Below are 21,775 nucleotides of genomic sequence, written 5' to 3' on the forward strand. Positions count from 1 at the left end.
ATGGAGATGAGCACCAATTCCCAGAACCGTACACGGCTAGATTTACTTAGTCTGCTTAGAGAGAAGTGTGTCATAACAACAAATCCTAAGTAACAAACAGTGAAGTCCTAAGTACAAATCCTGTCTATGCTCTAAATTCTTACAGTTCAATCTTATGCATATCTACCCAGAGGTACGCCCCATGTGCTTCCTTGAGGTTACTTCCAGGTTAAGTAAACATAGGCTTGCAGTTTTAAGACTAATCTGTTGTCCAGTTTTCTGATATAAATACCTTTGAATACATTGAGATTTCATTCACTGTGAATATGGGAATCATTGCACTTACAACAACTGACAGCATGACAAACCCATCTTTGTTGTATGTAGTAAAGGAGAATCTCTTAGTGTCTGCACAGCCATACATTATTGAGGTGACATGCAAAACACCTCAAAATGTGTCAGAGTCTTCTTGATTGTCACCCAACTAGCTATGCCAAGTGTAATATCAAAATTCTAAACAAGAGAGTCACTTGAAACAAGGGAAAAAAGGTGGGAGTCATAACTCATCAGGAACCCATGGTGAATGCCTCAAAATCTGACAAGATGCTTTTGGTAGTCGCCCAAGTAGCAGTGCCAAATATCAAGTTGCAAAGTCAAAATTCCGAGCATTGTGGATTCCTAGAAGCAAAGGAGGGGGAAATCGACACAAATAAATCATCAAGGACTTTTGATAGATGCCTAAAATATAACAATAATTTTTTAATCTGTAGTCCCTTTTGAGGGGGGATACCAAAACTCATTGGAACATATTTTAAGGGCCAAAAGAGCAGGAAAGGATTATCTGATTCACTGCTAAGAAGCACTGCTACTTTCTCAACATAGAATAAAGGCAAGGAAGCAGGAAAGTGTTAAGGCAGTGCTGCTAAGATACATTGTTGTGTGTGTTTGAGTCATTTCTAATTTATAGCAACCCTATGGCAACCCTGTCACGAGACTAAGGCCCCTTCTACAATGTCCTTGTATCCCAGGATCTCCTCCCAGATTATTTTCTTATCCCAGACTCATATAATCCAGTTCAAAGCAGATAACCTGGGATCAGATCCTGTGATATAAGGACAGTGTAGAAGGGGCCTAAGAGTATGTGACTTCCAAATAGAAGACAAAATATGTTTTGTCAAGGAAATAATATAATACAGAGGGTTCCTCCCCACTTCCAATGGGTATTTTGTGCAGAGCAACACCAGAGTAGAGCCCCACTAAACCTCTAAGAGCATCCAACTACTTCTTCATTTAGGCATGTATTTTGTTCTATCTTGTGTACCTTTCCTATATTACCCTATTGTAACCTTACATGCTGCTTTTGGTTTAATAAGGAGGTTCTAATGCAGTGGTTCGCAACCTGTGGGCTCCCAGATGTTTTGGCCTTCAACTCCCAGAAATCCTAACAGTTGGTAAACTGGCTGGGATTTCTGGGAGTTGTAGGTCAAAACATCCAGGGTCCCACAGATCGAGAACCACTGTTCTAATGTGTGAGGTGAGCTCAGGTATATACAACCTGTATGATCAACCAAAAATAATGCAGCCTATCAGTTTTGTACAGATACACCTTCCCCATCCCCTTGCAATTCTTGCTTTTCTAGTTCTTTGCTGACATTGAAAATGGGAGTTGCATTGTGGTCTTGTGGGGGACAGGGTTTGGTATGATAAATTACTTCTGAATTGAGCTGGTTATCTCTGGCCAAAGGCCTGGGAGAAATTGAGAATGTATTGAATCTGCCAAAAAAGAAATATACAGTACAGTACTGCCCTCTGCCATGGAAGAGTAGAAGAAAACAAAGAGAAACATCAGTCCATATATCATATAAATAATGTAAACAGTTGGAATTGCCAGCAGTCAAATGGACACTTTGCACGCCGGAGAAATCAATTCAGAAACTCTGAATTCTGTTCTGGGCATGTCTTCTATCTCAACCACACCCCTGTATGGAAGTGGTTGTGAGTGAGAAAAACTGAGGCAGAACATCCCGACCAAAAGTAGAACAAATTTGGGAGGAAGAGTAGGCTGCGAAAGAGGGATCTCTGAGTATTCAATTAGTTGATTGTTAATTCCCTGGAAGGACTCTGCAGGATCTTCAGCGTTCTCCATCACTGAGAATTCCTCTGGGTACGTTAGCTTTCATTTTTTAAGTGATTCTACCATGACCAAGCAATTTGCATGGGGATGGCATTTTGGGGTCTCTGCATCCAAGCTGCAGTCTTCTACAAGCTCTCATGAGTGAGTTTGAGAACAGCAGCAAATCACTTCCAATTTATTTGATTTTTTTTAAAAAAATCCCCTTCTTTCTTCTTTTGTTTGAAATCTTTGGCTGCTCTAGCTTTTAGAGGCAGCCCTCTCTGAGTGCCCCTAATGTGAAAGCCACAACTGGATCCAGATGTGCAATAAAAGCGCAGTGTAGGGTTGAGAAGAAGGGGAGGCACCCGGAAAGCTTGACTCATCAAGGGCTGGCTGTGTTTTGGGAGGTAGGCCTCTGGCCAGGGAGGTGTGTGAGGGGGAACTGCAATACATACAAACACAGTGACTCCCCTTGGGCCCATGGAATAAAAGAACAAGCCGAGGGAAGGATTTGAGCAAGTCAAATAAGAATTAGTCCCAGAAATAAGGAAAAGGCCAATTCCTGCACTCTTTTCCAAAAAAACTGCCCTTAAATGAACTGTTCAACTACTCACATTTTTGAGTAGTCATTTTTCATAGAATCATAGAGTTGGAAGAGACCTCATGGGCCATCGAGTCCAATCCCCTGCCAAGAAGCAGGAAATCGCATTCAAAGCACCCCCAACAGATGGTCATCCAGCCTCTGCCTAAAAGCCTCCAAAGAAGGAGCCTCCACCACAGTCTGGGGCAGAGAGTTCCACTGCCGAACAGCTCTCACAATGAGGAAGTTCTTCCTGATGTTCAGGTGAAATTTTTAATGGGGCTCTATCCTGGAATCCTCCTATTGCCTCTTTCTTTTTTAAAAAGGGTGTCTTATTTATACCTGGAGTAGCCTAGCATTTGCTGTGAACAAGCAAATGTGCTGTTAGCCCCAGCTCCTGCCAACCTAGCAGTACGAAAACATGCCAATGTGAGTAGATCAATCGGTACCGCTCCGGCGGGAACGTAACGGCGCTCCATGCAGTCATGCTGGCCACATGACCTTGGAGGTGTCTATGGACAATGCCGGCTCTTTGGCTTAGACATGGAGATGAGCACCAACCCCCAGAGTCGGTCACGTCTGGACTTAACGTCAGGGGAAAACCTTTACCTTTTTTTTTTTTACCTAAGCAAATGTGAAATGGCAGTTTCTGCACCCTCCATGGGAACCCTACAAAATTGGTGATTCAAGAGAGAAGAGTGGCAGTATTATACTTATATCATGCTTAGGAAAAAACATTGTGAAATCTGGTATGCAATGTGTTTTTTTTTCCTAGTTGTTAGTATCAGGAGCAAATATCCTCCTTCTTAAAGTAAAATGAAGAATGTAGTTACTTGGTCAACCTTTGTAGCTGCAACTATTGCTTTCTATAGGCTCAGATATCAAAGATACACATTATTATCTGTAACAGACACCTCTGGTCTGGGCCCATTTTTCTTTTCACCGCTCGCTATTTTTCCTGATTAATTGCACCCCATTCCACCTTCAAGCTTTTCCCCTTTCATGGACTGGATTCCAGACTTGTGTGTATGCTTCTGAACACAAGCATCTAGAGTTTTGGGTTGATGAGAAGAAGCAGCTTGAAGTAAGGCATGACAGTAGCAGAGCAAGCGGCTAATGAGGAATGGGTTTGCATGCAATGTATTGCTTGTAAATTTGTACGCAAAACAGATAGGAATCAGGCAGCCATTAAGACAATGTTAGATGACAAGCTCTAGCACGGTGGTTCTCAACCTGGTGTCCCTAGATGTTTTTGGCCCACAACTCCCAGAAATCCCAGCCAGTTTACCAGCTGTTAGGATTTCTGGGATTTGAAGGCCAAAAACATCTGGGGACCTACAGGTTGAGAACCACTGACATAGAGAACTCCAAGTTGGCAAAGGCTGACTTACTGTATTACCCGAAAAGTAAAATAGAATGAAGTTCTGTTTCCATGGTGCTAAATAGTAAAAAAACAACAACAAAACTCCCTGCTCTAGCAGCCTTAGCCAATAGAGAAACCCACTGGGAGTTGCAGCCCGACAACATCTGGATGGCCACATCTTTGTATTTGAAGATCTAGTTTATCCAGAGAAATACAGCTTCCTCCCAATATTGTATATTATTAGACTTGGACAACCAAATAAAGAAAGAGGTTGGAAAAAGTGTGTGGTACATGCATTCCTTGAGTGTGCTTGAACTGGTGTTTAAAGGCTCCACCCAGCCAAGTGCATGTTGAATATATTTTATCACTTGTGATGAAATAGGAAATTGCACTTATCCATCTTACTGAAGGTGAAGGTTATTTTGGCATAGAGGAGCAGAGAAACCCACAAATGGCTTTCCCCATCTCTAGTGGTCATTCCCAATCATCTGCCTTTCCACAACACCTCAGAACTGTTGCTTGAGGTGACTAACCCACACTGCCTAATGGTTTGGCTCTGCTTAGATCAAACTAAGGACTTTCAGCTATGGGTGAGATATATGAGTGGTCGTGTTTGTATATGCAGTAGAGCAGGGGTCCTCAAACATTTAAAGAAGAGAACTGGTTCACGGTCCCTCATACTGTTTGGGGGGGGGGGGCGGGGGGGGGGGCTGGCTAGTTTTAAAAAAACATGAACAAATTCCTATGCATACTTCACGTATCTTTTTTGTAATGCAAAAAATGAAAGAACAATACAATATTTAGAATAAACAATTTTAACCAACATAAACTTACCAGCATTTCAATGGGAAGTGTGGGTTTGCTTTTGTCTGATGAGATAGTCAGGTTAATTAGGATTGTTGTTGTTGTGTGCCTTCAAGTTGTTAGGGCGACCCAACTCTAATGTTTAGAGTGAGGACTGGGTCAATGACCTTGGAGGGCCACATCTGGCTTGTGAGCCTTAGTTTGGGGACCCCTGCTATAGAGTGAGGGGGTAGGATGGCTTCGTGCCATTACAAGCATATTTTCTATATTGATAAATGTTATTAAAAAATCTAGCCTATAAGGCAGTGGTTCTCATCTGTCCTAATGTCCTAATGTTGTGACCCCTTAATACAGTTCCTCATGTTGTGGTGACCCCCAACCATACAATTATTTTCATTGCTATTTCATAACTATAATTTTGCTACTGTTATGAATTGTAATGTAAATATCTGATATGCACGATGTATTTTCATTCACTGGATCAAATTTGGCACAAATACCTGATACACCCGAATTTGAATACTGGTGAGGCTGGATGGGGATTGATTTTGTCATTTGGGAATTATAGTTGCTGGGATTCATATTTAACTTACAATCAAAGAACATACTGAACTCCACCAATGATGGGATTGCACCAAAGTTGGCACACAGAACTCCCATGACCAACAGAAAATCCTGGGTTTTGGTGGGCATTGACTTTGAATTTTGGAGTTGTAGTTCACCTACATCCATAGAGCACTGTGGATTCCAAACAATGATGGATTTGGACCAAACTTGGCAGAAATACTGAAGATGCCCAAATCTGAACACTGGTGGAGCATGGAGAAAATAGACCTTGACATCTGGGAGTTGTAGTTGCTGGAATTTATAGTTCACCTACAATCAAAGAGCTCCTTGAACCCCACCAAAGATAGAATTGGGCCAAACTTCCCACACAGACCAAGAGAAAATACTAAAGGGATTTGGATTCCACAGACCATCAGAAATTTGTGTTTTTTGATAGTCTTTGGCGACCCCTCTGAAATCCCCCTCACACCCCCCCCCAGGGGTCTCAACCCCCAGGTTGAGAAATGCTGTTGTAAGAGGTAACTCATTCTGCTTCTTGCTGTGTTTATTTTCTTCTGGCAGTAAACTAGCGGAATTACATAGAAAAGGCAGAAGGACATTCACAGGATAAATTGGTGCAATCCATTATGTGCCCTCATATCCAGAATGGACCATTGTGAACTCTAGAAAGGAGATCAGCATGCAAAATATAAAGTGCCTGAGACAGAACACCCAGGACACAGGCCTTTCTGGTTTTATCTGTCCACCATAGTGGCAGGACAGACATGCCAGACCTTCCTGTCTGAATGAGATTAAAACAAGCAGCCAGTTTTCTCAGCATGCTTGCAATGTTTTATTTCACTCTCCCCTCCAACCCGGGCTTGCTTTTCTCCCCGCTGCCCCAGCTCCTCCCGCCCTGATCCTTCATACATTCTGCTTTATGGCTGCCATGCCCTTTAAAGCTGAAGGAGGAGAAAAGGAAGGGAAAAAAACTCAGAGAGACCCACACAGTTAGTGGTGTTGTTTTTGGGCGTGTGCAATGTTGTACTTGGACAGCGATGCACGGTGGGGCGGGGGGAGGCCGTGCTAATAAGGTGGAGATTGGGAAGGAGGAAAATCCTTTTCGAGGCAGTTCTGAAAGCTTTTACCCTCTCTGCTTCATCACTGCACACTGCTCTCCCCAAGCTCCACCATCCCAGAAAGCCTCGACTCTGTCTCCCCTTTTGCCTATGTCTGAATGCAAGACCTTGGCTTCTCTCCATTCCCAGCAGAATACTGTGTAACTTCTTTTCCACTGCCAGCTTTGACTAACACTTTCTGTACTGAGCAGCTGTTTCACAAACATTTTTGCTGGTTCTTGTGGACCATGAAGAAGGGAGAAGAGAACTAAAGGTGAGGCCAAGCGTCTCTTGCCCTTTGGATCTAGTAACCCTTACCTTGGAGGTCCACTTTCAAATAAAACAGCCCAGCAGAATGGATTTTGGAAGCGTAATGAACCAGGTACTGTCCATCTGTCAATTTTCCTTGTTGAAGAGGGAAAAGACATTGGGGGAAGTGGCAACGGAGGGTCTATGGGATTTGCTCATAAAGGAGAGAAGGCTCGTATTGATTCAGTTAATGAAATCCCTTCTATCAAGAAATGTAAAATACTTTGTGAAGGCATGGCAGTTACTAAAAATAAACTGGACATTTTGAGGAAACAGGGAATATCTGAAGGAAATCTCTATTGCTGGAGGCTGTTTTACATTTGTCAACATTGTTGTGGGGGGGGGGGGGTCGGGGAAGCTAGAGTGTACTAAGCAAACTTTATGCTGGAGAATGGAGAGGGTCCCTCCATTATTGGGGGTTAAGGGATATGACGGGAAAAATGGTATTGTTGAAGAGTGATGTGTTCTGCATCTCTTCGTTTCATTCTCACCATCTATTTTCAGTTACGTGTGTTTGTGCACTCTTTTGCCAGGACAGCATATCTTTGGAATGCAAAGGAGATTGCTGTCCTGCTGCACCCATATAACCCTTAGCACTGTTGTTAGCTAGAACAAGGCACGTGTGTTGGAACCATTTCAGATTCAGCCGTAGTTGGAGTGGGAAGGTAAAGAATGAAAACAAGGTAACAAAGCAAGTGTCTGTGCTTCTGTTTTGCTCCTTCACTTGTTGATTACTTAGTTGAGCAAGAACTACAGAAAGAGGTAATTTGGAAGGAGTGTGAACCTGGTTTGTACTTTAGACCAGAGGTGTAGAGAGTTTACATGTGACTGACCTCCTAAAGCCACAACAATGAAGTGTGACTCTTTGTCACTTTCTAGGTCTGATTACTTCGTACTCCATAATCAGAACTGGAGAGATCTCTGTCATTGGTTTATTCCTTATCTGTAGTGATGAGGTTTTCAGGTAAAGCATTTGATCGCTTAGTGGATGGTGTGGTAGGAGGATTGTGTGTGATGGACATTGGACAACAGAGAAATGCTTGGATTTTGAGTGGACGTTTCTTGTGACAAACTAAAGTTGCCAGTCCCCAACAAGTCTGGTTTTGAGAATTTTAGAAGTCTTGTGTGTTCAAGCCTATTCACATTTACTTGTGTCTCTATTTAAAACAAAAGCTTGAGTTTTGTTTTGCATTTTATTGCAAGCTCTTCATTAACTTGTCTGCAGGGATTAGTTTGCATGCACACATTTGTAAAACTACTCATATCCACCTGCTTTGCAGAGAGAAGAAGTTCTGATCACTCTGTCTTCTGACAGAGATGCAGATTTGTGGTAAGTTTTATCAGAAAGAAGTAGGATTTTTTCTGTTAAATTCCCAGATTTAAGTGCCCACAAGCTTTGGTTGTTGTTGTTATGTGCCTTCATGTGGTAGGTGACTTATGGTGACACTAAAGAAACCTACCATGGGATTTTCTTAGATTTGTTTAGGAGTTGCCTTTGCCTTTCTCTGATACTGGTCATCCATTGAGTTTTTTATGGCTGAGTTGGGATCCAAATCCTGGTTTCCAGTTATAATCCAACACTCAAATCACTGCACCACACTGGCTCTTCTCATGGGCAGAGCTTGGAAAAGTTACCTTTTTGATGTAAAATTCTCAGCAAAATCATGGAATCCCCAGCCCCTCCCCCCATATCTGATGTCTGCATTGTTTACAGAAATAGTTGATCTTATAAGTTTAAGGGATGCAGAAGCAATTTGGCAGTATAACATTCAACTCAGCAACTCAGTGTGGCTATTTTTTAAAAAAGAACTCATGGTTTAAAAAGAATCTTCTTTTTTTGTCTTTTATAATGTAAGGTAAAGGTAAAGGTATTTCCCTGACATTAAGTCTAGTCGTGTCTGACTCTGGGGGTTGGTGCTCATCTCCATTTCTAAGTCGAAGAGCCAGCATTGTCCGTAGACACCTCTCTAAGGTCATGTGGTTGGCATGACTGCATGGAGCACCGTTAACTTCCCGCCGGAGCAGTACCTATTGATCTACTCACATTTGCATGTTTTTGAACTGCTAGTTTGGTAGAAGCTGGGGCTAACAGTGGGAACTCAGCTCACTCCCTGGATGCAAACTGCCAAACTTTTGGTCAGCAAGTTCAGAAGCTCAGCGGTTTAACCCACTGCGCCATGGAATATCTGTTCTTATTTCTTGTTAAAAATTATTTAATGAAAATATAAGAAATAAGGGGAAAGAATGCATTGTGTATACAGTATGGGTTGTTCTCTTTCTCTTTAAAAATTGCTGAAAGGGACTGGGACTCCTTAAGGCCAGAGAGAACTCTTGGCTGACGCTGTGCTGTGTCCGGCTTGGCTTTGCTCTCTACGCAGAACTTTTTCAGCACAGATGGATTTAGGTTTGGTCCATCCATGATCTGTTCTTTGAAAAAGGAAACAGTCCTTGGAAGCTGGAAATGGATGCGTCATCCCACCAAAAACACAAAACAAAGGTCGCTGTCGGAAATGGTTAATGGCCAGCTGGACACCGAAGAAGGGCAAAATGTGCCTGCTAAAGAGAAAAAGAATGACTGCAGGTTATTGAAGAAATCTGGGAACACTGGAAAACATACTTGCATGCAGAGAATCCCTCTTATTGTTTGGAAGGGAATTGAGCATTTGCGCTGTACAATAAGGGTACATTTAGTAAAAAGCACATGGAGCTATCTACCGTATGGATGGCCGCTTTGAATCCCACCCATGGGAGAAAAGCGGGATAAAAATAAATAAATAAAAGAAATAATATGTTTCATTCAGGGCTGGAGAACCTTAAATCCTGTGAAATCCAGTTCTACTTTGTTCCCAGTTCAGTCCTTTAGCCACCCCAGAAGACCTTGCTCTTTTTCTTTTGATGGTGTCCTATCTTTTGTATTGTTCAATGCCACCCATTCCGAATTGCTTAGATGCACCTCCTTAGGCTTAATTACTGACAATAAGAGTTTAAGCTAAAATATATTGGGAATGTGTGTCCTTTTTGCCTTTGACCCTGCCCACCATTGGAATGAGGTGCCCAAGTAATTTTCTATAACTAAATCCCACTGTCTGGGTAAAAGAGTTCCCTAGATTTGGTTTAATCATTGGTCTCCTCCAACTGACTGGGAACTATAAATTGGGAAATTTGACTTCCTTATCACTGAATCTCAGTGCCAAGAACTTCCTAATCACTCAACATATATTAAAATCCTGTAATGAGCACAATTTAGGAAAGAAGTAATGCATGTTAAGGAGTGTCAGCATGGTGCAGTGTTTTGGATTAGGATACTAGGAGACTGCACTTCAAATCTCTGTTTGATGAGACTTTACTGGGTAATTGTAGGTGGTACTCTTTCAGTCTCAGAGGAAGGAAATGTCTAATGCCCTCTGAACAAATCTTGCAGAGAAAAAGCAATGGTAGGTTCACCATAAGTTGGAAATATTTTGGAGGCACACAACGATAACAACAACAACAACAACAACAACAACAACAACAACAACAACGCTAAAATCCCTTAGGAATATAGAAGAGCCACAATTATTGATTTTGAGTCCTATTTACATCCATTACATAAAGGCTTATATAGCTTTGTCTTGTTCTTCACTTATGGATCTAGGAATTGAGTTGTATGTGTTTTCCATTATGTCCTTGATTCAGTGCCCTCTGTGATGTTCAGCCCTGTTAATGTGTGTTTCTCTTCAGGTTGCCAGTTGACTTATGATAAGGCCATGAATTTCATGGGTATTCTTAGGCAAGGGAGAGATGATTTTGCCAGTTATTTCCTCTAAAACACAACTTACGGTGTCTGTGCTTCATTGGTGGTGTTCCATCCAAGTACTACTCACGGCTGACCCTACTGGCTTCCAAGATAATACAGAATCTGGTGCCTTTGGGGAATTTAGGCCTAGCTGATCTTAAACAAAATAATTCAAAATTCTATGTATCCAAGCATGGATTTTCAGACAGAGTTTATCTTTAAGACAAGTACTGTTTTGCAGGTGTTGGTCAGCAATGGGTAAAAATCCACTGCATATATGCAATTGGTACACAGAGTTAAGAATATACACTATATTAAAGAATATGACTTCGGTAAGCCAAGCTAATTCTCTTTGGATATTGCTTTTGAATGAAGGGACTGTGTTCACCTGCTCGTGAAGTCAAGTATTTTTGCTCAGGAGTCTGTGGTGTAGTTCGATCCCAGATTTGGACCTTTCCCCACATGTCAAAGTGGGCCAAAAAGGGGGCAAGCTAAAACAATGCAATCCAAACATTTGACTAAGAGCTGCAGTTCTTTTAAACAAATCTGCTTTGGCAATTAAAGCAGGATGGTTAGTGCATTGTTTTGTGGAAGGGTGTAGCATTCACGAGACTTCCTGGGCTGGTGGAACTCTTTGAGAAGTTCCAAGTTGCTTTTTCCCCTGCTTGCAAGTGTTTTTTATTTTCTGATTGTTTGGCTGTGCTATGATATCTTCTTGTTCCATCCTATATACCACCCCAGTAGTCACTTCAGCTGCTGTTATCCTTTCTATGCCTGGTCAGTATTTCCTCTGTACTTTGATGAAGGGGTTTATTTACATAATCCCCTTGCACAGATTCCTGTATGGCAGTGGTTCTCAACCTGTGGGTCCCCAGGTGTTTTGGCCTACAACTCCCAGAAATCACAGCCAGTTAGTTTACCAGCTGTTAGGATTTCTGGGAGTTGAAGCCCAAAACATCTGAGGACCCACAGGTTGAGAACCACTGCTGTATGGGCATACATAGGTATATTAGAAGACATGTAGGGTGTGGCAAATATTTGAAATGTGGACAAGGCAGAGATATCAAATCCAGGAGCTATCAGGCATAAAAGGATCTTATTTTTTGGGACAAAGACACCCAATGCTGATGCAAACTGCATACTGATACTTTCTGAGAGATTGAAATTCTACTGCTATACTAAGTTATTTTCATGTCATGAAGGATGTGTACACTTTGTACTCTCCATGTACACAATATAGAAATAGCAATGTACAACATAATTTGGTTTCCTTAGCATCTTAGAACTTACTCTTAGGCTTCAAGTCCTTTATAGCCTAAATCCTTAATACACCATTCTGTACAATGAAAACAGATTCCTTTTTAATGCCACCTTCACCATCTGCAGAGAACAATTGATCCCTGTTCTCATTCATGTAGTGGAAAAAACCTGGTTTATATTTCTATCTTTTTTTCTTTGAGGACCTAATCCTAATCAGTTCCATCCTAGTAGCAATGAGGACAGGGTAAATCTAATGGCTGTTCTATTTACTTTCTGGCCCCATTAGTTCTTTTCCCACCAGGTGTAAACCGCACTGCATGCTGCGGTTTTCTGTGCAGGGGGTTGGCATTTAAAGATGTGTTAGATAGCATTGTGGTGTTTGTGCTTTGAGACAGAACCTCTTTTTCCAGGCCTGCTGATTCTTGCAGTATCTCACTTCAAATCTAAAAATTGCAAATTGCTCTTGGTCTGGGGTTGAAGTTAATTTTATAGGCAACATACATTCATAGAATGTAACTAGGTAGACCCTCTGGAGCCAGTAACCCTTTCCTGCCTATTGACATCTACTCTAAAAATCATATATATTTTAGCAAAGATATTGTCATATTTAGATTCGTTTCTTAGATCTTTTCCTCCTCCTTCTGACACAGTGTCTTATTGTTTCTTGCCTGTTTCGCACTATAATCCATTCATGCCTGTGCCTAAGCACTCTTGTGTCTCTTGCTAGAGTATAAATAGATTCTGTTCCATTAAGAAAACGGACAGGAAGAAAATCAACTCATTTCAAATGGAAGAGAGTTCTGTTGATATTATGGACTGCGAAAAAAGACAAACAAATGGATCACAGAGTGCATCTCCAATTCATCATTAGAGGATAAGATAATTAAACTGAGGTTATTATACTTTGGACATATCATGAGATTATGTGAATGACTGGAAAATACAATAATGCTCAATGAAGTGGAAGGCAGTAGGATAAGAGGAAGATTGCATTACAGCAGGATTTGTTGTTGTTTATTTGTTCAGTCACTTCCAACTCTTCGTGACCTCATGGACCAGCCCATGCCAGAGTTCCCTGTCAGCCGTTGCCACTCCCAGCTCCTTCAAGGTCAAGCCAGTCACTTCAAGGATACCATCCATCCAACTTGCCCTTGGTCAGCCCCTCTTCCTGTCTGCTCCCATTTTCCATTATCTTCTTCAATCAGAGAAGCCAAAGACCCAAGTTTGCAAAACCTGTGGCAGCTTTTTGATGACCACGGACTCTTGGAGGTTCCTCATTCATTGGATCACCATAAGTCATCACTGACCTGATGGCAAACAACAACACCAGAGAGTGCTTGGGGCTACATGGTGTCTCTCCTGCTTTGTTTTCATGTTGCTTTTCATGCAACAAAGAAACTTGGGCTGGAAAATAGTGATTGTCGCATCATGTACTGCAAGATGGATAGCTAAGGAGGGATTTTAAGATGGGTCACAGCCCATGCCCTGTGTTGGGTCTTTTCAGCTTTATATTTTCCATCCTCCCAAAGGCTCAGTTCTCCAGTGTTACCGTCACCACATGTCAAATTCTGGAATTCTTGCTGCATTACTTCCTGCAGTGGGCACTGGTATGGAAACTATTGTGATTTGGGCAGTCCATGTGATGGTCATTGCAGTTACTGCTTTCCTAACAGAAGTGATCTCAGTCCAGATGTTGTCATGGCCAAAAAGATACAACTGAATGTGTCCTTAGACCATTGCTCACTTGGGGCTGTGTGCTGTAAAGGTTTTCAGGCATTCTCACATGATGGAAAAATGTATCGTTATATTCAGGGATATGAGAGCTGATGTTCCATTTCTGCGTCCCATCATATGGGATTGTGCTGTTTATTTTATTGCATACCCAGGGTGGAAATCATATGGGGAACAGACATTCTGGTTGGCATTACTGAGACTGTTTGGTAAGGTTATACTGAGTCACTGGATAGCAACCGGGTGGGTTGAACCAAATTCCCTGCCTGAGTTCCAGTAGGGTTCATAGATCCAAGAACACCTCCCAACCCAGAAGGGAGGAGACCAGGATATAGGAGTCCCTAGCAGCTAAGCTGCTGGGTCTGGCATTGGAAAACCGGCCACAGCCTCATACTGTCCTAGGCAATACTTCTGTTTTCTTACAAAAGCTTTACATGCCAGTACATGCCATGTTAGTTTAATCGGGGTGGACATGCTTATTTCCTGATATTGACAAAGAGCAGGAACTATATGGTCTTCCAGTAATAAAAATATTCCAGGTATTCCAGTAATAAAATGCCCCCACCATCTAAAATACAGAAAGAGGCCGTGAAAGAAACCTTAGTGATAAAGTACACACGTTGCATACACAAGGTCAGAAAGAGCATAGAAAGTGGGAATTTAAAAAACGGTTTGAATATTTAGCAGTCTTTATGTTCCAGAATTACATTTTGGAAAAAAGAATTTAATACACAACAGGTCATTTCAAGAAGATTTGGGACATGCAATGGGGAATTTTGATAGCTAGAGTAAAAAGAAAAAGAAAATATAAATAATTGAATCATACTCTCTTCATGATTGATCAGTTAAAATAACACTTGAGTTAAGGATACAACTGTTCCCAGAGGGTGGGGGGGGGGCGAGGGGGGAGGGAGAGACAAAAACAAGTGGGAGATAAATGTGGATTTGGGAAGGTTAAGCAAATAGGACATATCAAATTGTGAGAAAATGTAATATTATTATCTGTTTGCTTTATTTCCCTTTGCAGGATTGTCATTGAGATTTGTATCAATCTAGTTGTGTTTACAATTATCTATATATATAAAAGAGTGATGGCATCATGGCAATTCACAAAACAACAAAAGTACAGGCCCCCCAACCTCAAAATTTGACAACACAACCCATCATCCACGCCTCAAGGTTGATACAACAAAAAGAAAAGAAAAATAAAGTCCTAATTAGAGGGAGAGCAATAATTTTTTTTATCCAATTGCTGCCAGTTTAGAGGGCTAATCTCTGCCCACTTGGTTGCCTAGCAACCAAGGGACAGCCAGGCTTCAGTTAGGGGACAGGCAGATTTAGGCCTCACTTAGACTTCTTCCACAGATTATCTAATTTGCACTGGATTATATGGCAGTGTAGACTCAAGGCCCTTCAACACAGCTATATAACCCATTTATAATCTTATATTATCTGCTTTGCACTGGATTATCTTGAGTCCACACTGCCATATAATCCACTTCAGTGTGCATTTTATACAGCTGTGAAGAAGGAGCCTCATATAATCCAGTTCTGAGCAGATAATATAAGATTACAAATATACAGTAGAGTCTCACTTATCCAACGTAAACAGGCCGGCAGGATAAGTGAATATGTTGGATAATAAGAAGGGATTCAGGAAAAGCCAATTAAACATCAAATTAGGTAATCGTTATACAAATTAAGCACCAAAACATCATATTATACAACAAATTTGACAGAAAAAGTAGTTCCATGCGCAGTAATGCTATGTAGTATTTACAGTAGAGTCTCACTTATCCAACACTCGCTTATCCAATGTTCTGGATTATCCAACGCATTTTTGTAGTCAATGCTTTCAATATATCGTGATATTTTGGTGCAAAATTTGTAAATACAGTAATTACTATATAGCATTACTGTGTACTGAACTACTTTTTCTGACAAATTTGTTGTCTAACATGATGTTTTGGTGCTTAATTTGTAAAATCAACTTAATTTGATGTTTAATAGGGTTATCCTTAATTCCTCATTATCCAACATATTCGCTTATCCAACGTTCTGCCGGCCCGTTTATGTTGGATAAGTGAGACTCTACTGTACTGTATTTACAAATTTACCACTAAAATATCACAATGAATTTAAAACACTGACTACAAAAACATTGATTATGAAAAGGCAGACTGCGTTGGATAATCCAGAACATTGTATAAGCGAATGTTGGATAAGTGAGATTTTTCTTTAATATGAAATAATTACTGGGATAGAATAATGCAGAACAATATAATCTCTAAAACCAGGACAGTAAATAAACGGGAATTCCACACAGGAAACAATCAGGGCCAGCTAACACCTCCCAACAAAGTATTCCCATCATCAAAGTCTGGCAAATCCTGTTTTCTCAGGGCCACAGACAGTAGAAGCACATAAAATATCGCAAACAACACCACTCTGAAAACAAGGGAATTCCAGACAGGAAAGAATCAGGGCCAGCTAACACCTCCCAACAAAGTATTCCCATCATCAATGTCTGGAAAATCCTCTGTTTTCTCAGGGCCACAGACAGTAGAAGCACATAAAATATCGCAAACAACACCACTCTGAAAACAAGGGAATTCCAGACAGGAAGCAATCAGGGCCAGCTAACACCTCCCAACAAAAAATTCACTCAGGGAGGAAACAGCCAGGCTTTAAAGCTGCAAGGCCATTACATCCTAATCATTTTTCCTAATTGCAGCATTCATACTTGCCTCCAACAAACAAAAAAAAACCAATCAGAAATATTGTATATTCACAACCTTTAGGAAATAATATCCCCTGATGGCGCAGCGTGTTAAAGTGCTGAGCTGCTGAACTTCTGGACTGAAAGGCCGCAGGTTTGAATTGGGGGAGCGGAGAGAGCCCCCACTGTTAGCCCCAGCTTCTGCCAACCCAGAAGTTTGAAAACATGCAAATGTGAGTGCATCAATGGGTACTGCTCTGGCGGGAAGGTAACGCCGCTCCATGCAGTCATCCCACATGACCTTGGAGGAGTCTACGGACAACGCCGGCTCTTCGGCTTAGAAATGGAGATGAGCACCAACCTCCAGAGTAAGACACGACTGGACTTAATGTCTGGGGAAAACCTTTACCCTTGACCTTAACTACCACCAATTCCTCAATACTTTATTTCCCATACCACCATACTTCGCCACAGCAACGCGTGGCCGGGCACAGCTAGTTATTAATAATAATAATAATAATAATAATAATAATAATAATAATAATAATTAAAAAAGGAAAAGGTCTGAGATTCAGTCTGGAATCATCCTTGTCAGAAACACAAAAAATCCTGCAGTCAGCATTATACTGAGACAAATGGCATACATTTATAAGACTGCTTCTGAGAGTCTTATGTTCCAGATTGTTGTGAGCTGTTAATGTTTAGCAGTAAATTTTTGCTTATTCACGAAGACTCCTGTTATTATGAAAATTCAAGATGCTAGAGAGGATGCAAGGGAGTTCAGAAAGAAGTATAAACCTATTGTTCTTTTTAAATACAATACTATCAGAATAACATAGCACAGTGCATCCGAAGTAAAAAAGAAACAACAAACCAAGTTCCTGTATCCCAGAAGCTTGCACTCTCAACACTATAGAAGACAACAGATTTTCCAGCCACATTCAACTAAATTTGTTTTGGGGATGAGGAATTAAAGAGATTAAAGGTGTGCTGTATTAAGGGAAGGTGTTCTGTGAATACAATGTAGCATTGTGGCTAATTCACATATTTTATGTGTGTTTGGGATGAAGGACAAGAATGTTACTGGATGCCATTGTTGCAGTCTATGGAAAATTCCAAGGGAGGAGCTGTTCTTGCAGTAGAGATGAGGTCTTTCAGAGAGGCTGAGTGATTTTTTTGTGGTATGAACTTCCCTCATTAAACAACTTTTGTATCAGATAATTTCTACAGTAGGCCCTCTAGTTGTAAACAGATATAGGTATATACAGATGCAGCATGTGACAGGTAGATATGGGTTTTCTTAGGTAAATAATAGTCAGAGGTGGTTTTCCAAGTTCCTCTGAAGTTTATGTTGCATCACCTGTTATTAATTGGTGATTCCCATCCAAGTACTAACTAGAGCTGATCCTGCGTAATAATCTGGTGCCTTTAAAGTATTTATATGGGTAGATAGATTCAAAATGTGACAGATAGGTATTAAGATGCAGAATGTGCCAGATTGGTGTACACAGGTTGAGGTTTTCTGCAAGGTTGACTTTCTTAAGAGAGAAATTACAGATGTCAGGAATATCTAAAAGTATCCCAACAGTGAAGGCTCTGTATGAATGTAATAGATAATTTCACCATCTGTTGGGATATTTAGGGAAACACATATTTTTGCTCAAGCCCAAGGCCAGAAATGGAGGGCTCCCATCTTGCTACTCAGAGAGGAGGCAGCTGATCAAAGTAAGTGGAAAGGCAAATGATAGGTCAAAGGCACAGGCCTCTTTTTCTTCTACATTGTGCTTTAGCCATTCCAGTCTCAAATTTGGCTTTGTGTAGGTGAGTGACAGGTAAAACCTGTCTTTGTTGCTGGCCAATGCAGGATTCCCTGGGGCTGTGTGTTGGCCTGGAATAAGTGGAGGAAGCTGGCTTGGATTTCTCCCCCTCGGCCGCAGCAAGACCTCCCTGCACATTGCCTGCTGGGGGTCATTGTCTCGGCTTGATAAATCGGAGGCAGGCCAGGAAGTGAAGCCATAAGGTGAGGCAGGTGTTTGTAAGTGAGACCCACCACTTCCTGCAGATGTCAGCTGGCCATGGCTGCTTGAGATAAACCAGAGCTGGTAAATAATTTATCTGCATAGACAGACAAGGGAAACTCTAGATGAACCTTGCTTGAGAGAGTGGACACGAAAGGAATTCAATTAGCATATCGGGGAAGCTGCAGATCTACAGGTGCACTTGTGCATGCTTTCACCTTTACCTCCCAAGGTGCAAAGCTACTTTTTGAAGGGTAGGATCTTCAGGCATTAACTGTGCATTTTCTAATTATCTCACTCCGTAGAGAATTTCAAGAAGCTCTGTTTTAGAACTGCTTCACTGCAGATCACCTATTATCCCTAGGAATAGTTGCTATTACAGGGTGAGGAAACAGAGACTTTGCAGGTGTTTCTTGCCCCAGCTTCCATCAGCTGCAGCCAGCATGGCCCATGGAAAGGAGTGATGGGAGCTGTAGTCTAACAACATTTGGGGTGTGACTGGATTTTCTCCTCTAGTATTAGTATGTATGTATCCTGTATTTGTATCTGTACCCATAGCTATCAGTATTTTATTTTATTACGATGGTAAGCCAGTAGTTGAACCCTCGGTAGCTCAGTGGGTTAAACCGCTGAGCTGCTGAACTTGCGAAAGGTTGGCGGTTTGAATCCGGGGCAGCTTCTGCCAACCTATTAGTTTAAAACATGCAAATGTGAATAGATCAATAGGTACCACTCCAGCAGGAAGGTAATAGTGCTCCATGAAGTCATGCTGGCTACATGACCTAGGAGGCATCTACGGCAACGCCAGCTCTTCAGCTTAGAAATGGAGATGAGCACCACCTCGCAGAGTTGGACATGACTAGACTTAATGTGAAGGGGAAACCTTTACCTTTTAAGCCAGTGTAAGACCACCAATCTGAAGAGCAATGTTTGAATCCCTGCTTGGCTACAGAATCCACTGGGTGTCCTTGAGTAAGCCACATTCTCTCATCCGGAGAGCATTAGCAATCCTTTTCTGAACAAGTCTTGCAAAAACAACATCATCATCAACAACAACAACAACTGTGGTAGGCTTGCCTTAGGGTTGCCATAAGCCAGAAATGATATGAAGGCACACAAGAACAATAACAGCAATATATATGGGGAGAATTGATTGTTTTGTGGGGTAATTGTAATTTTAAAATTATCTTTATAATAAGAAGGGTCTTGCCTAAGTAGGTGATAGAAAAGGAATATCAATTCCAGCTCTTCCTTGTCCCATTGCCACATGCTTTATTGTGGGTGCTTAGGCAAGAGTGAAGCAGATTAGAGGAGAATGTTTTTTTTATTTATCATAGACCGGTATTTCTAGTGTACAGATATTTTCTTTAAAATGTATACAAATGTTCTGTTCTGATTATGGGAAGAGAACGGAAAGGATAAACCACGGAATTGTGTTTAAAATGTAACTACAATGGTAAACATACATATTTTTATTCATTCAGTCGCTTCCGACTCTTTGTGATGTCATGGACCAGCCCAGCTAGAGCTCCCTACATATGACTGGAGTTAAATACTTTTTTAAAAAGTAATTCCCCTCATTCTGGTTGTATGTGGCTATTCATCCAACAGATCAACAGATCTTGAGAAAGAAAAAGAAGATTTATCTCTCGAAAGCGATAGAGATGATGATCGGGCTAAAGAACAACATGCTGGGTTTGGCAGGAGAAGGCAAAGCATCTCATTGGAGATCTGATATCTTGTTACAGTAGCACTCTTACGCCACTTACTTTGGCCTCTTAAGTATGACTATGACATCTTTACTGAGGCCTACACAAAATGTATTCGAATGAGAGCTTGTCAAGGGGTGCCATCAAGCTCTTGTGGAAACAGTAGGGTTGCCAACTGATCAAAAACATAGTGTTAGCTTACTCTTGTGTCTTTTAAAGGAATTTGATGTGCAGAACCTAAAAGAAAAATCTTTTCATAGCATGGAAATGAATATGCTACTGCCTCTGCATCATGTTGCCATGAAATGCACAAATACTGTGGCCTATTGAAAATCAGCAACCTTATTTTGGCCTGGGAAATAGTTTGAAGAGCAGGAAATGAGTCTAAAAGGGAAACTGTTTTTCTTCCATCCCCATGTAAATATTTATGTTAGCTGCTCTGGGTTTATGGATAGGTCAGTTTTAAAGTTTAAATATGTGTATAAATGTGAGACAGTCACTTTGGTTTATTGGTTAACCAAAAATTATGTGTAAATATTAGCATGGGTTCATCTGTATACAAGCATGCATACACACACACACACTAATTCAGAAAGGACCAGTGCTCATTCTAAATATCACATGCCATGCCCAAAATATGTATCATGTATTTTTACTTTAATAACATATCATTTGTTTAAAGAGAGAGATTCACTACAAGTAGATTAATGATGTGCCAATCCCTAGTCAGACTCCTGACATCTGTTTTTGCTTTTCCTAGCATCTAATGTTGGCTGATCTCAGATAAATGGTACTTGTTAGCAGGAACTATTGGTTTGCTTTTCCTCAACATGGTTCTGTCTGAGTGTCAACACAGAATCATAGAGTTGGAAGGAACTGCAAAGGCCATCACATCTTATACCCTTTCATGCATGAATATACAACTAAAGCACTCCTGAGATATCTCATCCAATCTCTAGTCCAAGATGGAGTCTTACCAGGCAATCTAGTGCACTGTTGAACAGTTCTTATTTTAGATACATTCATAATATTTAGTGGAATATCTTCCTTTTTTGTAATTTGAAACCATTGATTATTCTTATATCCAAATCAGCTGATACTAGAACATGAACAACAGAACACGGATGATAGTCACATCATTCCACAGTAGTGGTAGTTTGGGATTCTGAAGTCAATGGACAGTTAATCAACTATGAGTTTTAGATGAGCTATCTAAGGTGCTGAACCTATTTGGTAGTAATAGGATTCAGAACTTTGGATAGCTCCTTTAAATTCTGTACTAGAACGCAGAGTGAATGCGCCACACTATTTGCATCAAATCCACAACATTGAAACTTGTTGTCCAAGATATTTCGACTGTGCCAAGACAGAGCTGTTCCTAGCTATTCCTTTCATTAACTGATAACCTCTTAAAGTCTGCAAATGTTACTGTACTTGTATAAGCACAGGATTATATTGGGTAGGGCAGTCTTTTCCAGAGATGTTATGTTGGTGACACAATATTTTTATATATTTCACAACACAGTAATTCAGTTGCATTAGCAAACCAGAAGTTGAACCAACCCCTTATAAGGGATATGGACACGTATATAGATTGGAATAACAAAATGTATGGGGACACAACATATCTTATGAAAAGCTTTCATTTCTTTCTCATTTTTTAATCATTTAATACTTATTTCACATAAACTCAGAGATTTTACAATACATGCTGGTGACTTATCTACACACTGCAACTGATACCAATGAAT

The 21,775-nt window shown here is 40.8% G+C and overlaps 1 protein-coding gene across 14 annotated transcripts in view; it reads left to right on the plus strand.

The window, feature by feature from the left end:
• The window catches only part of tns1 (tensin 1), a 432,533-nt gene that overhangs the window by 222,279 nt on the left and 188,479 nt on the right, over positions 1 to 21,775 (plus strand). Inside the window, exon 1 of one of the 14 annotated variants that reach the window (XM_008110477.3) lies at positions 6,444 to 6,885. The exons of 12 other annotated variants lie outside the window; for them this stretch is intronic. In XM_008110477.3, the coding sequence (XP_008108684.2) occupies positions 6,859 to 6,885 (27 nt within the window). In that variant the 5' untranslated portion in view covers positions 6,444 to 6,858. Of the gene's footprint in view, positions 1 to 6,443; positions 6,886 to 7,177; positions 7,496 to 21,775 lie in introns of those variants that run through there. One more of the 14 variants, XM_008110493.3, reaches the window with a different exon arrangement.

The sequence above is a fragment of the Anolis carolinensis genome, chromosome 1 (assembly GCF_035594765.1).
Source record: "Anolis carolinensis isolate JA03-04 chromosome 1, rAnoCar3.1.pri, whole genome shotgun sequence".
NCBI lineage: Eukaryota > Metazoa > Chordata > Lepidosauria > Squamata > Dactyloidae > Anolis > Anolis carolinensis.